General features: G+C 47.8%; 1 protein-coding gene across 5 annotated transcripts in view; it reads left to right on the forward strand.

The window, feature by feature from the left end:
* The window catches only part of KCNQ5 (potassium voltage-gated channel subfamily Q member 5), a gene marked incomplete at its 5' end in the record, with an annotated part of 580126 nt that extends 565922 nt beyond the window's left edge, over positions 1-14204 (forward strand). For all 5 annotated transcript variants that reach the window (XM_082633969.1, XM_082633971.1, XM_082633973.1 and 2 more), the window contains 3 exons: positions 8238-8369; positions 10719-10845; positions 13265-14204. In XM_082633969.1, coding sequence (XP_082490095.1) covers positions 8238-8369; positions 10719-10845; positions 13265-14107 — 1102 coding nt within the window. In that variant the 3' untranslated portion in view covers positions 14108-14204. The remainder of the gene's footprint in view (positions 1-8237; positions 8370-10718; positions 10846-13264) is intronic.
* Positions 14205-14547: the final 343 nt, after the last annotated feature.

Genomic DNA, 14547 nt, shown 5'->3' on the forward strand with positions numbered 1-14547 from the left:
TGCTGGGGAACATTTTATGGATCATTTATGAGATTTTTTTAATCAGCTAATATACTCCCTGGAATATTCTTTTTTTATATATAAATTTATTTATTTAGTTTTGGCTGCATCGGGTCTTCGTTCCTGTGCTCAGGCTTTCTCTAGTTGTGGCGAGCGGGGGCTACTCTTGGTTGCAGTGTGCAGGCTTCTTGTTGCGGTGGCTTCTCGTTGCGGAGCATGGGCTCTAGGCACACGGGCTCAGTAGTTGTGGCACGTGGGCTCAGTAGTTGTGGCTCCCAGGCTTAGTTGTTCCTCAGCACATGGGCTCTTCCAAGACCAAAGATCGAACCCATGTCCCCTGCATTAGCAGGCGGATTCCCAACCACTGCGCCACCAGGGAAGCCCTGGAATATTCTTTTTGTTTGTTTCTGTTTTGAAGATAATTGCTTGTGACCGCATTTTGCCCTGAGGCTGCATTAAACCAGTGTGTTCACTGAAAACACACTTACTTTGCAGCATCCACTTTTTAACCTTTTATTAACTGAATCTCCTATTCATTGCTGAGATGAAAACTATTCAAGAGCAATCAGCATGTATGGGCACTTTGTTTATTTACTTATTTGTTTCACACTTTAAAATTTACACAGGATTTTATACTCCTAGGAAAATAAAATGCCCAAATGTAGTTACCGTGTTAGTGCTCACAAAAATCCTAGGAAGGAAAGTTACCCATTTGTAGACTTGCTTGTATCCAGTTCTTACTTGCATTTTACTACTCTTATCTCTTTAAAAGAAGACCAAACAGAATGGACAGAAGAACTTATTACTCCTGAATATAAAACAATATTAAGCATTAGAAGAAAAACCCTACTCCCAGTGATGGGAACAATGTGACCACAGAACTTTCCTGACCCCTAAGTCAGCCAAGGGAGGTATCTGCCTGCCCTTTAGTGACAACATCTGGTAGATTGTATACAGTGGGGCTAATTTACGTCTCTATCAAGAGCTGAAAGCAAGAAAATGAGACTGGCCAGAGCATCCGGGCAGCCCTGGGGTTCCTTAGTCTCTGGCCAGTAGCCCAGTCTGAGATGACAGGATGGTAAAGGAGTCTTGGTATGCGATTCTATAACTAGTTTTGAAGAGTGTCAAAGTCTAGATACCATATACACAAATGCAGACCTGTATTACCGAGTCATGATTATGTATTTTTTTTAGAAGGACATCAGCTCAGCTTTCATTTATTGATCAATTTATTTATTTTTGGCTGTGTTGGATCTTCGTTTCTATGCGAGGGCTTTCTCTAGTTGCGGCGAGCGGGGGCCACTCTTCATCACGGTGCGCAGGCCTCTCACTATCGCGCCCTCTCTTGTTGCGGAGCACAGGCTCCGGACGCGCAGGCTCAGTAGTTGTGGCTCACGGGCCCAGTTGCTCCGCAGCATATGGGATCTTCCCAGACCAGAGCTCGAACCTGTGTCCCCTGCACTGGCAGGCAGATTCTCAACCACTGCGCCACCAGGGAAGCCCATGATTATGTATTAACAGGAAAATAACATTAATGAATCATCCAACTAGTGATCCACACGCCTTTGGTGGTGACCCACATTATCACGTTCTAAGCCTAGTTGGCTGCCGAATCTGCCCCGTGATCAGCACCACCCCTTGACTGGACTGTAAAAGGCTCGAGAGGGCTACCTCGGGAGGGAGTCAGCGACCAGAGGCCCTGGGTCACTTGCAGAACGAGCCCCGGGCCCCTCCTTTTCAGGCGGACAGATGCTGTATCTCTCCTGGGGAGTCAGAATCAGGGGATTGAATTTGCTGAACAGCGAAAGAGGTGGGTATGGAACGCTCATCAGTAGAGGTGACGGACAGGACACACCGATATGAAGTGGGGTGCATCCACACCAAAAACATGAGGTCTAGGACATCAGGCGGCCATTTCTGAGCCCTGAGGAATTTGATCCTCTCTCCCCAGAGATGGGGATGCATGCGGGAGAAGTCTGGGGTACACACTCCTCTCCTGCTTGTCTGCCTGCCCTTCTGACCAATCCCCGGCCTCTATCACGGAGGCTGGCACGTCGTAGGTGCTCAGTGAATGTGTGACGAGTGGCTGATTCGGTCCCGCTTTCCAGCATCACGCAGGGAAGCAACCACCCTGAGCTCGTCCAGGGCCCCAGGCTCTGGGCACATGGGCTCTAGAGCTCCTGGCGAGGGGACTGTTCCTCCCACCAGGACGCCGCGGAGGGACGGACGGGGACCACATGGTCCCTGGAGGCTTCTTCAGCTCCTTCGCAGCACAGCCAGGGCCCACACACACACCGTGGTAGGAGCTCGATGACTATTTATTGAAAGAATGAATGGACCCGTCACCCGGCACTTGCTTCCTTGAGAATCTAATGGGACTTGTTAGCTGGCTCTTGCGTGGAACTTCGGGTCTTACTCCAGAAGCGGAGGCAGGAAGCACGGGGTGTGTGACTGGGGGTCTGACACCCAGGCACACGGACGCGCTGCCTCGTGGGCACGATTTGTGTGACTCGGGAGACGACACAGACCCGCCGTCACGCTTTCGTGTGGAGGCCGTCCTAACCCAGCCCAGTCCCACCCCAGTCCCACCGCCTGTTGGTCGTTCTCAACCTGGGCTGCAGGTTCCAATCACCCGACGAGGTTTATAAAGCCTCTGGATCAATTAAATGACGTTTCTGGAGGTGGGAGCCAGGCATCGGCGTGCTTTAGGCTCCCTGGCTGATGGCAAGGGGGCAGCGGGGGCTTGGGGACTCTGCTGCCTTTACATAGAGCCCATCAAGCTGCCTCCCCGGTTCGGTCGGCTGAGCCCTCCGCCCGCACGAGGTCTGGCTGTCGGCCGCCCGTCCATCTGTCTGGTGGTGGCACAGCCACCGCCGCTTCTGTTTTCTAGCCGTTCTTATCTCTGCATATTCGTCTGCAGGGTTTCTACCCTGACTCAGAGGCCTGGGACAAGACCTTTGCGAGATTCTGTAACTAGTGGCAGCTCAACAAATGCACCTACACCTCCTTACAAGTGCACGTGTGTTGTGTGTATATATAGCCTATATTCCACCCGGGGTTTAACTTCGCTGTGGTTATTTCTTCGTGCTCAGAGAATTGCTTGAGCAGATTTCTTCCGTTTCAAGCCAGTTGCCAGTTGAGGTTTGTGGCGAATCTCTGGCCCCCTCTAGCGGTCACAGGGGAGCATGTCTGTTTCGAGCGTAGGTCTCCTCCGGGATGCCTAGCCTCTTAGGTACCCGCAGCATCGGAGGAGGCTGGCTTCAGGGTCTTTTGCCCTTTGCTGCTGTATTAGCTCCAGGGGTGCAGTTTGCCCTCATGAGGAAAAGACAGTGAGAGTGCAGCCTAGTGCCCCGCCTTCTGTCCTCCTCCGAAGGCCCTTCCAACAGCACCAGTAAGAACAAGCCATTCACTGTGTGCCAGGCGTGCGAGCAATAAGAGCCCTTTCATACCAAAGTATCTCTTCCGTGCGGTTATTTTGTGTTAAAATATTAACATCTTAACATTAAGACAATAGTAAACATTGTGATTAAGAGCTCAGCACTGGAGCCACACTGGCTCAGACCCCACGCTTACCAGCTGTTTAATCTCAGGCGACTTACTTAACCGTTCTTGGCCTCAGTTTCCCTATCTGCAGATTGGGGCTGACAAGAGTCCCCATCTCGCAGGCTATACTGCCAAGTGCTGCCTGGCAGTGTTGTCATTTTAATCACTAAATGTACTCTAAAGGTCTGAATTTTACTCCGGAATGATTTGCCCAAACACTCCTTTCTACCAGGCAATACATAGATCATATTAAACTTCTTTTATAAACGTCCATTAAAGTTTTCGGCCTCTTTTTCTGCCTGGCCTCAAGACATTTCCTTGTGTCTACACCAGAGGTCAGCAAACAACAGGGTGGAGCCAAAACCAACCCAATGCCGTGTTTGTAAATAAAGTTTTACTGGAGCACATCTACGTTCTCTTGTGTACGTACTGCCTGTGGCTGCTCTCATGCTACAGTGCAGACGTGGGTGGCTTCAGCAGAGATCATGTGACCCACAGCCTGGCCCTTCACAGAAAGAACTTTCCACCCCTTGTCTAGACTTTGGGTCCCTCTGATTTACATCCAGCTGCGTTAGGAGGGCAGAGATACATAACACTCAGGATTGCCTGTGTGAACCAAGCTTCCTCCCAACTCGGGGGTCTCCAACCCCAGCTCTCACCTTTTCCCTTCACCGCGTAGTCAGAAGGCTTAGTACCTGACATGGAATGGTCTGGGAGAGAAAAAAAAATCGAAGAATTAAAAGGCCTTTCAAATTCATAGTCTAATAACCACTTTGGACAGTTTCCTCAGTTGTCATCACCTTCGTGTCTTTCCTGAAATCTAGAATTATTGAACTCTGGGCTTCATTTCTTCCTGCAAATAAGCAGAAAACGGCCTACTGACTCCACTTTGCAGAAGCTAAGTGCGTCGTGGGCAGCTGGTGGCTGGGAAACGTACACAGTAAAGCAAACCAATGACCAATGAGACCAATGTGTATATCCTACAACTTGGGTAAAGTAAGCAGAGGACCCCTAGACTTTGCGACAAAAGGGGAAACTTTACAATTATTGAGGGGTGGGGAACCCACATGGGCCCAGGCCTGATTCTTGGGAGGGGCCTTGGGGAGAAGGAAGGGGGCCAGTTCAAGGGCAGAGTGCACTGGACCCCCCGGGAGGACAGGGCTGGCGGTGAGGTGAATAGACTAACGTGGCCTCGGGTTTACTTGTGTGAGGGTCAGAGGGCACACAGAGGAGGCGGGAGGAGCTCAGTGGACAGCTGCACATTCCCCTGAACCTTTACAAGTGTGCCTGCCCAAGACCTGCCCTGTGGTGCGAGCTTAGTGGGGGTATCAGCAACACCAGCCTCGTACTAGCTGTGTGACCTTGGACAGGTTACCCGACCTCCAGAGCCCTCGCTAGACCCAGATATCAAAGGTGGAAAATTCTTAGGGCTTCACGTTGACATAGTGGAGGCAAAGGGCTCAGGGCAGGGCCAGCCATTCAGCAAGGGCACAGCGATGGGAGACCCACCCCATAGGAGGCGGCGGGGTGGGGTGGGAGGACGAGGCCTTCACTTCCCACCGTCCAGCTCCGTGTCCAGGACATGGACCCTGAGCACTCGGGTCAAGCTCGTTGTGGGCAGAGACAGAAGCCACTGTAGACGTCCAACGGGACCGGGGAAGTGAGGGGGCTTAGCTTAGTCTCCCAGATCTTCCACTGTCTACCTTCTGATTTCAACCACGAAAACCGAGTGCAGTCCCTGGAAAGGCGAGGGGATTGGGTGGAGGGAGGGAAGCAGAGGTGACTGGATGGTATGAACATCTCGAATCGCCCGGCCCTGATGACCGGGGTCTTGGCTCAGAAGGGTCATCAGACAGTGGCCAAGATGGGCAGGGAGCACGCCTCCCATCCTCGCCCTCCTGGAGCAGGCCTGGCACGCAGGAGTTTTGGAAGCATCTACAGCAGTCTCTTAGGAACAGAAAACTGAGGTTATACTCTGTTTAGACTTTAACCACATGTGTTCATCCCTGTGTTCTTGATGGTCCTGTGATATATAAAACTCGTTCAGCAACTGAACTACTCTCCCACCAGGCCCTCCCCTCCTCACCTTGGACAGTTTCGTTTTGCTGTCAGCACTCTTTACATTTGGTACTTGCTGGCTTATGGTGTCGTTTATTCCTTGACTTTCAATGTTTTTTCCTTTCTCCTTAATTCCTCATAATGATATCTTATAATTTGTGATTTAGTTGTTCTGGGAAATCCTAATTACGTTAGTAATTTGAGAGAAAAGAATATTATATTTTCGTGGTTTTCAGAAGCATCTTTATTTAAAGGAATCTTTTCTGAGTCAGGCAGGGTCCTAATTATTCATGAATACACAAATTTGTTTTACTTTAGAAAGTTTTTGGTATTCACGAAAGAGAGTCAGAGTCTTACAGTCTCCCTGAAATATGCCTCGAAGAACTCAGATCTGTTGCATTCAGAAGAAGGTGTCAGGAGTCTGCCTTGGCACAGAACAGCATAAACAGCTTTGGGCGACCAAAGAGGAGCTGGTCCTCATCCGTTTCTTCAGCGAGCGTGTACTGAATGGCCGATCCTTGCCAGGGATCTTATGAGCTGCTGGGATGAAAAACACAGCTTCTGACCTCAGTGAATCTCCTCGAGAGGTCCGTGCTTGAGCTGAACCTGGAACAGTTAGCATTTTGGGTAGCATGCCAAGACAGACCTCTGAGAAATGAGCACTTTGATGACGAGAGAATCTGGAAGGGCTGGCGTGGGGCTGCAGGCAGAAGAGCAGGTGGAGATGGACGAACGTCTGGGGAGAAGGGGGTCGCTGCCTCCGCCGGTCACCCCCTTCCCTGGCCAGGCGGAGCCTCCAGACAGCCAGAGACAGCCCTGCAGTCAAGGACCTCCTACAGCCTGGTAGAGGCCGTATATAAGCAAGTAATCACAGTGTGGCATGTTAGTTACTAAAACGAAGGTTAATAGACAAGTGACTAACTGCTTGGAGACAATCGCAGAAATTTCCATTAAAAAAGCGACGTTAGAACCGAGTCTTAAGTATCCTGTAGGATTTCAGGAAGAAGAGGAAAGTCCTCGAGTTCCAAGGAGGAAGCGGACGAGGATGAGGTGAGAGGGGTGGGCAGACGCCACGCCACCCACGGCCTTGCAGGATGTGCTGGGGAACGTGATGCTCACCCACTGGGCCAGGAAAAACCATGTGGTAGAGAAAGGGGGTAAGAATATTAAGGACAGGGCTTCCCTGGTGGCGCAGTGGTTGAGAGTCCGCCTGCCGATGCAGGGGACACAGGTTCGTGCCCTGGTCCGGGAAGATCCCACATGCCGTGGAGCGGCTGGGCCCATGAGCCATGGCCGCTGAGCCTGTGCTCCGCAACGGGAGAGGCCACAACAGTGAGAGGCCCGCATACCGCAAAAAAGAAAAAAGAATATTAAAGACAAATGATTCAGGGCTGATTAGGAGACAATCAGTTTGAAGTCAACAATACAATTCCAGGATCGAGTTTGGGGCTTTATAACCAGTAAAACAGTTTGGGTTTGTTGCAATCAGCTATCACTTAGGATAGGTAATTTTCCACTTAAACGCTACATTTGTCCCTAATCTTCCCCCTTTCCTCCAAGGAACAATAAATTTTGGTTCATAGAGCCTAGTTGACTGATCTGCAGCCTGGGACCCATGAGCATGATAATAAGAGTCTATGAGCCAATTAATAGTTGAATAAACACCAACAAGTTTAACAGTTACTGGCAGTAAGGCTGCACAGATTCATTAAAATGCTGTGCTTCTTTGCTTTCCCCAGGAATTATATCAAGTTATTGCAGTAACTGGTTATCTTAAGCAGCTTAGCTGTTCATGACATCATGAAATTTACTGACGAAATATTGTTTTAAAACACGGAGTCCATGTTGGGGGAGACATTGTAATTAAAAAGACCTCTGGTCTTTTTAACCACTGGCGGTCCAGTGGTTAAGACTCCATGCTTCCATCGGACATGGGTTCGATCCCTGGTCGGGGAAGTAAGATCCCATATGCCACTTGGTGTGGCCAAATAAATAAATAAATAAATAAATAAAACCTCTGGCTCTGAAGAGTTTAGACATCCAGCTTAGTTGATGAGTGTGTTATGTTTGGGAAAAAAAAAAAAAAAAAAAAAAAAAACCCTTGGGTAGCTAATTGAGCAGTATTCTGCAGAAATAATTTATGAAATTTTTCATAAATTTCTATACAAATGTACATTTCCCTAGAGAGAATGAGAGTTTTGTAGCACATCTGCATCTCAAAAATGCATATAGTTACATAAAAGACCATTTTAACAACTTTCATATTTTTATAGGGATGCATTCACTAGGTGTTGATCTTGGACTTCTTGGGGTTACATGGAAAAGGTAGAATTGCATTTTGACTTTGATTTTAATTCAGGGTTTCAATGGACATTAAAAAGGTGCAAGAGTTAAGTATTAACGTTTAGTCTCTTTTTTAGTGTGTTTTTCTACATTCAAGCTGTGCCTCACAGGAGATATTCTTAAATTGTCCACTGTAACCTCGGGCTTTCATGTTGCATTTCTGCAGGAGCTTAAAATAATTTGATGTGTGACGTTTTCTCCCCCAGAGTTTCTTCTATATACTAGTGAGCCATTTGGGTGACTTTGTTTTAGTGAAGTTATGAAGATTCATATGTAGTATGTTCCTCTTACAGAATTATGAAGTTTCACGTTGCAAAACGGAAGTTTAAGGAAACGTTACGCCCGTATGACGTAAAAGACGTCATCGAACAGTATTCTGCTGGTCACCTGGACATGCTGTGCAGAATTAAAAGCCTGCAAACACGGTGAGCAACGCGGGGGTTACTTGTTCTACAGGAACAGGCACAGAAACTGTCTGGGAGGAACGTCTCCCTAGTAGAGAAAACGAATTCCATGCTTCTAACTCTTTTTTTAGTGAACAGCTGGACTTTTGCGTTGAAACATAGATTTTATTTAAATGTAAATCGGACATTAAAAGCCTCAACGTATCGACAGTGTCTCAGTGTCTCACCTGTGAAAATGGGGTATTGGCAGTGGCCGCCTAGGGTCGTGGTGAGGATTGAATGAGTTAATGCAGGGTCACCGAGAGCTCGGGGAATGTTAATGGTGGGCACTGCTGTCGTTTCCGTTATCGCCTGAATCCTAACCATCCTTCAGAGAAAAGCTAGTCTTTCTCCTTCGTTAAACTTGACCCACCATCCAGCCCACAAAGACAGACCTGTCCCTCCTCTGACCCCCTAAAGCGAGTAGAGTCCACTGCAGGGAGTAAAAGCACTCCTCACCTTGGAATACTGTGCCGGAGAGTCAAACTGGGAAACGCAGGGTTGGCTCTTATACTGCTTCCCTGTGGGAAGTTTGTCCCCCTGGCCCTGGACCAAGTCTGGGCCCGTCCCTTCATGCCTGTCCTGCACGGGGCTAGATACACACCGTCTTTCCAGGGAGCACCTTCTCTAGTGGTTGAAAGAAATGAGTTCAGTATGTTATTTCAAACGTGTTTGATTGTGTCATCTTGAAGCCAAAATATTTAGTCAGTTTCATTTTTTTTAACAGTCTTGCTTCACTATCAGGCCCAAACTACCAGCATTCGACTGAACAGTTCTTAAAACACAAGGACTGAGTCTTCATTGTTTGTCTATGCCCAGAGCACACTTAGCCCAGGGTGAGGCCTATACTAGGCCCTTAGTAAAACACCTGTTGATTTCTATAACATTAGTTACAGAAATCACAGTTTTTTCGTTCATTCATTCAGCAGGTAAGTATTGAACCTGCAATGTGTGCCGGGCACCTGGGCACCCAGAGATGAACAAATGACCCAGTCCTTGTAGAGCGGCAGTTGAATAGATTAGATGTCATCACTGCCTGTACTCCTGTGCACACAAAGTAAACTGGAAACTTTAGTTGAGTCAATATTCCTTATAATTCAGTTCTAAAACACACAAAAAGGAAGAAAGTAAGTCCAATTTAGGCTGACTAGGTCTCCTTGGAAATTGTTTTAAATCACCTGTGATCCTGTTACAATCTCCGCCCAGGTAGCCAAGGTTTTCCAAGTCCTTTCATAGAACTACCTAAGGCCCCCAACGTTTTTGTTTGCTTGTTTGTTTATCACAAATGTAATTGGTTTTCTTTTATTTTTCTTCATAGTGATAGGGTCACTAGTTAAAATACACTGTAAAGTCTGCAATTTAAATTTTATTTCATGCTGCATTGTAGCAATAGTTTACATAAATAGTGTCCATTTAATCGTTTAAAACAAAGGTTAAATGTAAATTAGGATCCTGTTATTTATTCCTATGATTATTTATGGTTTTCTGGTAAAGTTTTATTTTTCTGAGGGTGAAGGAATTAATGTTTTTGAAAGTAAAATATCTTTAAACTAAATTGATAATTTCCAGAAATCAATTGACCTGGAGAGAATGCCATAACATTACAAACAGGATTTTTTCATTTAACATATGTTTGTTCAATTGGTTTTTTTGTTTCTTTGTTTTTATTGAAGTATAGTTGATTTACAGTGTTGTGTTAGTTTCAGGTGTACAGCAAAGTGATTCAGTTATATATGCATTTATATCTATTTTTTTTCAGATTCTTTCCCCTTATAGGTTATTGCAAAATATTGAGTATAGTTCCCTCCCAATGTTTCTATAAAGTTCAACTGCTGCAGAATTTGCAGAACTAATCTGGAGTTTCTTGCTTATGTGATGTGTGTATACTGTCCAACTAGAAATCCTGAGATGGAGACTACAGCTTTCTTATCTGCTTATCTTCCATATGTCAGATGTATGATAAATGGTCATTGAAAAATCTGCTCTATTATTAACATGAAATAGTCATAATTATGATTTTGTCATTTTTAAGTGGTTGAATTCAAGAAACACCTGGTCAGGGGTGGGAACAGACAAATTACTTGGTAGTTTAGGACATTTTTGCCTCCAGAAGATCAGCCATAAGTGATTTCATCATGGACTAGAATAATGAGAAAATTAACCTCGTGTAATTTTCATGTGAAGAAAATAAGCACGTCAACTGGAAGAAGTTCATTTTTATTTCCTCTTACGTAAATAGAGATAATTGTATTTTTCTTCTCAAAACCCTTCCTTCCAGCCTAGGGCAGTGTCCACCTTCAGCACTCATAATCAGATCTCTTTCTCTGCTAGTGTGGATCAAATTCTTGGAAAAGGGCAAATCACATCAGATAAGAAGAGCAGAGAGAAAATAACCGCAGAACATGAGACCACAGATGACCTCAGCATGCTTGGCCGAGTGGTCAAGGTTGAAAAACAGGTACAGCTCAACTAAACTGCTTAATTTTTAGCCAGATTTTTCTCCAGTTTCATTGAGATATAATTGACGCATATCCCTGTATAAGTTTAAGGCATACAACATAATGGTCTGACTTCCATACACTGTGAATGATGACCACAGTAAGCTTAGTTAGCCTCCATCATCTCATAGAGACACAATAGGGGCTTCCCTGGTGGCGCAGTGGCTGAGAGTCCTCCTGCCGATGCAGGGGACACGGGTTTGTGCCCCAGTCCGGGAAGATCCCACATGCCGTGGAGCAGCTGGGCCCGTGAGCCATGGCCGCTGAGCCTGCGCGTCCACAATGGGAGAGGCCACAACAGTGAGAGGCCCGCATACCGCAAAAAAAAAAAAAAAAAAAAAAAAAAAAAAAAAAAGGCCTTACATTGGAAAGGCACCTATAAGACACAATAAAAAGGAAAGCACAAAAAGAAAAAAAACTTGTTTTCCTTGTGATGAGAACCCTTAGGATCTACTCTGTTAACACCTTCCTGGGTACCACACAGCAGTATTAACTCTAGTCATCCCCTTGTGCATCACACCCCCAGCACCTGTTTATCTGTAACTAGGAATCGGTACCTTCCGGCCACCTGCCTCTGGTCCCCTCCCTCCACCCGCTGCCTCTAGTCACCATGAATCTGATCCTTTTTCTATGTGTTTGGGAAGGGGGTTGTTTTTTGTCGTAAATTCCACATAAGTGAGATCATACAGTATTCGTGTTTCTCTGCCTGAGCTATTTGACTTAGCATTATGCCCTCAAGGTCCATCCGTGTTGTTGCAAATAGCAGGATTTCCTCGTTTTTTATGGCTGAGTAATATTCCATTGTGTATATATATACACACACACCACAACTTATTTATCCATTGATCTGCAATGGACACTTGTCTCTGAGTCTTGGCTGTGAACATGGGGGTGCAGACATCTTTTTGAGTTAATTTTTGTTTCCTCTGGGTATAGTCCCAACAATGGAATTACTGGATCATGTGGTAGCTCTATTTTTAATTACCTGAGGAACCTCCATACTGTTCCCCACAGTGGCTGCACCCGTTGACATTCCCACCAACAGTGCAGGAGGGCTCCCTTTTCTCCACATCCACAACAGCATTTGTTATCTCTTATCTTTTTGATGACGGCCATTCTAACAGGAGTGAAGTAGCCAGAATTTTTTTTTTAATCAAAACTGATTATAGGCAGTTGGATGTATTTTAATGAGTAATAGATTTTAAAAGGAATAAAATCAAGAAAGAGCAAATAAAATAAATTTTCTTTATGCATAGACAGTGTTTCTCTAAAACACCTGTATTTCCATATAAGAAATAGAAATTTTCCTCACATCAATTAATACTCGAACTGCAAACAACTATAGATTTCCAACAGTAGACTAACAAAGATCTAGTTTTTATTTGTGTTTTGGTTATTTTCATTGTCTCTTATGTCAAAAAAAAAAAGCATAATAACTATGGTAGTGCACTGAATGTTTGTTGACCCTGAGAGTGTATCATTTCATACAAAGACAGTTTTTAGGAATAAAAATGCTCCAATTTAATATAAACATTCCAAGCATTTTATACCTTTATTTTTAAATTAAGAATCACCTAGGTTGATATTTAGGGTCTTTTTTTTTTTTTTTTTTTTGTCTGCACCGCACAGCTTGTGGGATCTAGTTCCCCGACCAGGGATGGAACCCGGGCCTCCTGCGGTGGAAGCGCAGAGTCTTAACCACTGGACCGTCAGGGAAGTCCCAGTATCTAGGGTCTTGATTTCTTCCAGAATAAGTTCCCTGCTAGGCAGCAGTAAAGTCCCAGAATGTCTTCAGGGAAGAGGCTGAGGAAGGGCAACCTGATCGGGGAGGAGGGTCTGGAAGTTGCTTTGTACAGCGCTTATATGGTTTTTGAAACATCCATTTTATTTTATTCTTTTTATAGTTTATTTTATTTTATCTTTGTGTTGGGTCCTCATTGCTGTGCGTGGGCTTTGCTTTAGTTGTGTCGAGCGGGGGCTTCTCTTGTTGTGGAGCACAGGCTCTAGAGCGCAGGCTCAGTAGCTGTGGCGCACGGGCTTAGCTGCTCTGTGGCATGTAGGATCCTCCCGGACCAGGGCTCGAACCCGTGTCCCCGGCATTGGCAGGCGGATTCTTAACCACTGCACCACCAGGGAAGCCCCTGAAAATTAATTTTAAAGGCTGGGGAGGCAGAAGGGCGCCGGTAGAGACCAGGCGGACGGACGCCGGAGCGCCCCGCCTCTGAGCCCTCCATTCCCGCCCTCACGGCTGGAGGGGGCATCCGGAGCTGGTGCCGAGTCAGGACTGCATACGACTCGCCTCTCCGGACTTCACTGTGCAGGCACAGCCGGACTTCTTTCTACATTCTTATCAACAGTGTACGTTTTCCCCTCTTTCAGGTCCAGTCCATCGAGGCCAAGCTGGACTGCCTGCTGGACATCTACCAGCAGGCCCTGCGGAAAGGCTCCGCGTCGGCCCTCGCGCTGGCCCCCCTGCAGACCCCACCTTTCGACTGTCAGCAGACTTCGGACTATCAGAGCCTGGCCCCGCCCGGCGGCCGCCTGCCCCGCTCGGCCAGCGCGGGCCTGACTCGGGGCCTGCAGCTCATCCTCGCGCCCGGCGAGCTGGGCGCGCAGACCTTGTACGCGCTGAGCCCCACGGCGGCCCAGGGGCCCGGAAGCCCGGGGGACGGTCCAGCGGCGGCGGGGGTGGGCACAGCCCGGCCGGCGGCTCCCGCCACCCTGCAAATCCCGGCCCCGCTGCCCGCCCTGGGGGCCCTGGTCCCCGGCCCCGCGGGCCCGCACGAAGGCCTCCCCGACGTCTCCGCCCGCCTCGAGGCCGCCAAGGAGCGTGCACTGCGCCAGAGCCTCGACCTGGACGGCGCGGCCCTGCTGTCCGTCCGGCCCGCGGCGGCCCAGGACCGGGGCAAGTCGGTGTCGGTGCAGAACCTGATCCGGTCCACGGAGGACCTGGACGTGCCGCTGTCGGGGAGCGAGTCCAGCGGCTCCAGGGGCAGCCAAGATTTTTACCCCAAATGGAGGGAATCCAAATTGTTTATAACTGATGAGGAGGCGGGTCCGGAGGAGACCGGGTCGGACGCCCTGGACGCGGGGCCGCCGGCCCGGGAGCCCGCCCTGGCGTCGGACTGTCTCAGGACTGGACGATCCCGATCATCTCGGAGCGCGGGCCCGGTGGCGGGAGCTGCGGAGGCCCTCGGCCGGGCCCACGCCAGGCTGAAATGAGGCCCTCGTTCGCTTCCCTTGCCTCGCAGCCTCTCAGCCATACATGTCGCTGCATGAACTCTTCGGGAAGCCCTTCTCAAAAGCTGAATACCCACGAATCAGGGAGAGCAGGAAAGGCAGTTTCCAAGCCCGTTACCTTTTAATTGCATGACAGTGCATGTTCAGGGGACGGCTGAACTTCCCAGGTAGGACATTAGCCCTCCTTCAGGAAGGTACCTCGAGCTAAAGCTCCTGAGAAATCAACACTGCACAATGTCAAGGTCAGGTCATTCATACGACTGGGCTCTGGCTTTGGAACGATGGGAGTAAGCGCCTTCAAATTTCAGGCATTTCTGCTTCGTGGTAAAACACAGGATACAGTTTCAGAATTAGGCCATGACGTGCGTACACGTAAACATAGTATCAGCTGCTAATAGGGTGTCCAGTAAAGCAGAGTTGGG

This window comes from Mesoplodon mirus, assembly GCF_964341445.2.
Source record: "Mesoplodon mirus genome assembly, chromosome: 10".
NCBI classification, from domain to species: Eukaryota; Metazoa; Chordata; class Mammalia; order Artiodactyla; family Ziphiidae; genus Mesoplodon; species Mesoplodon mirus.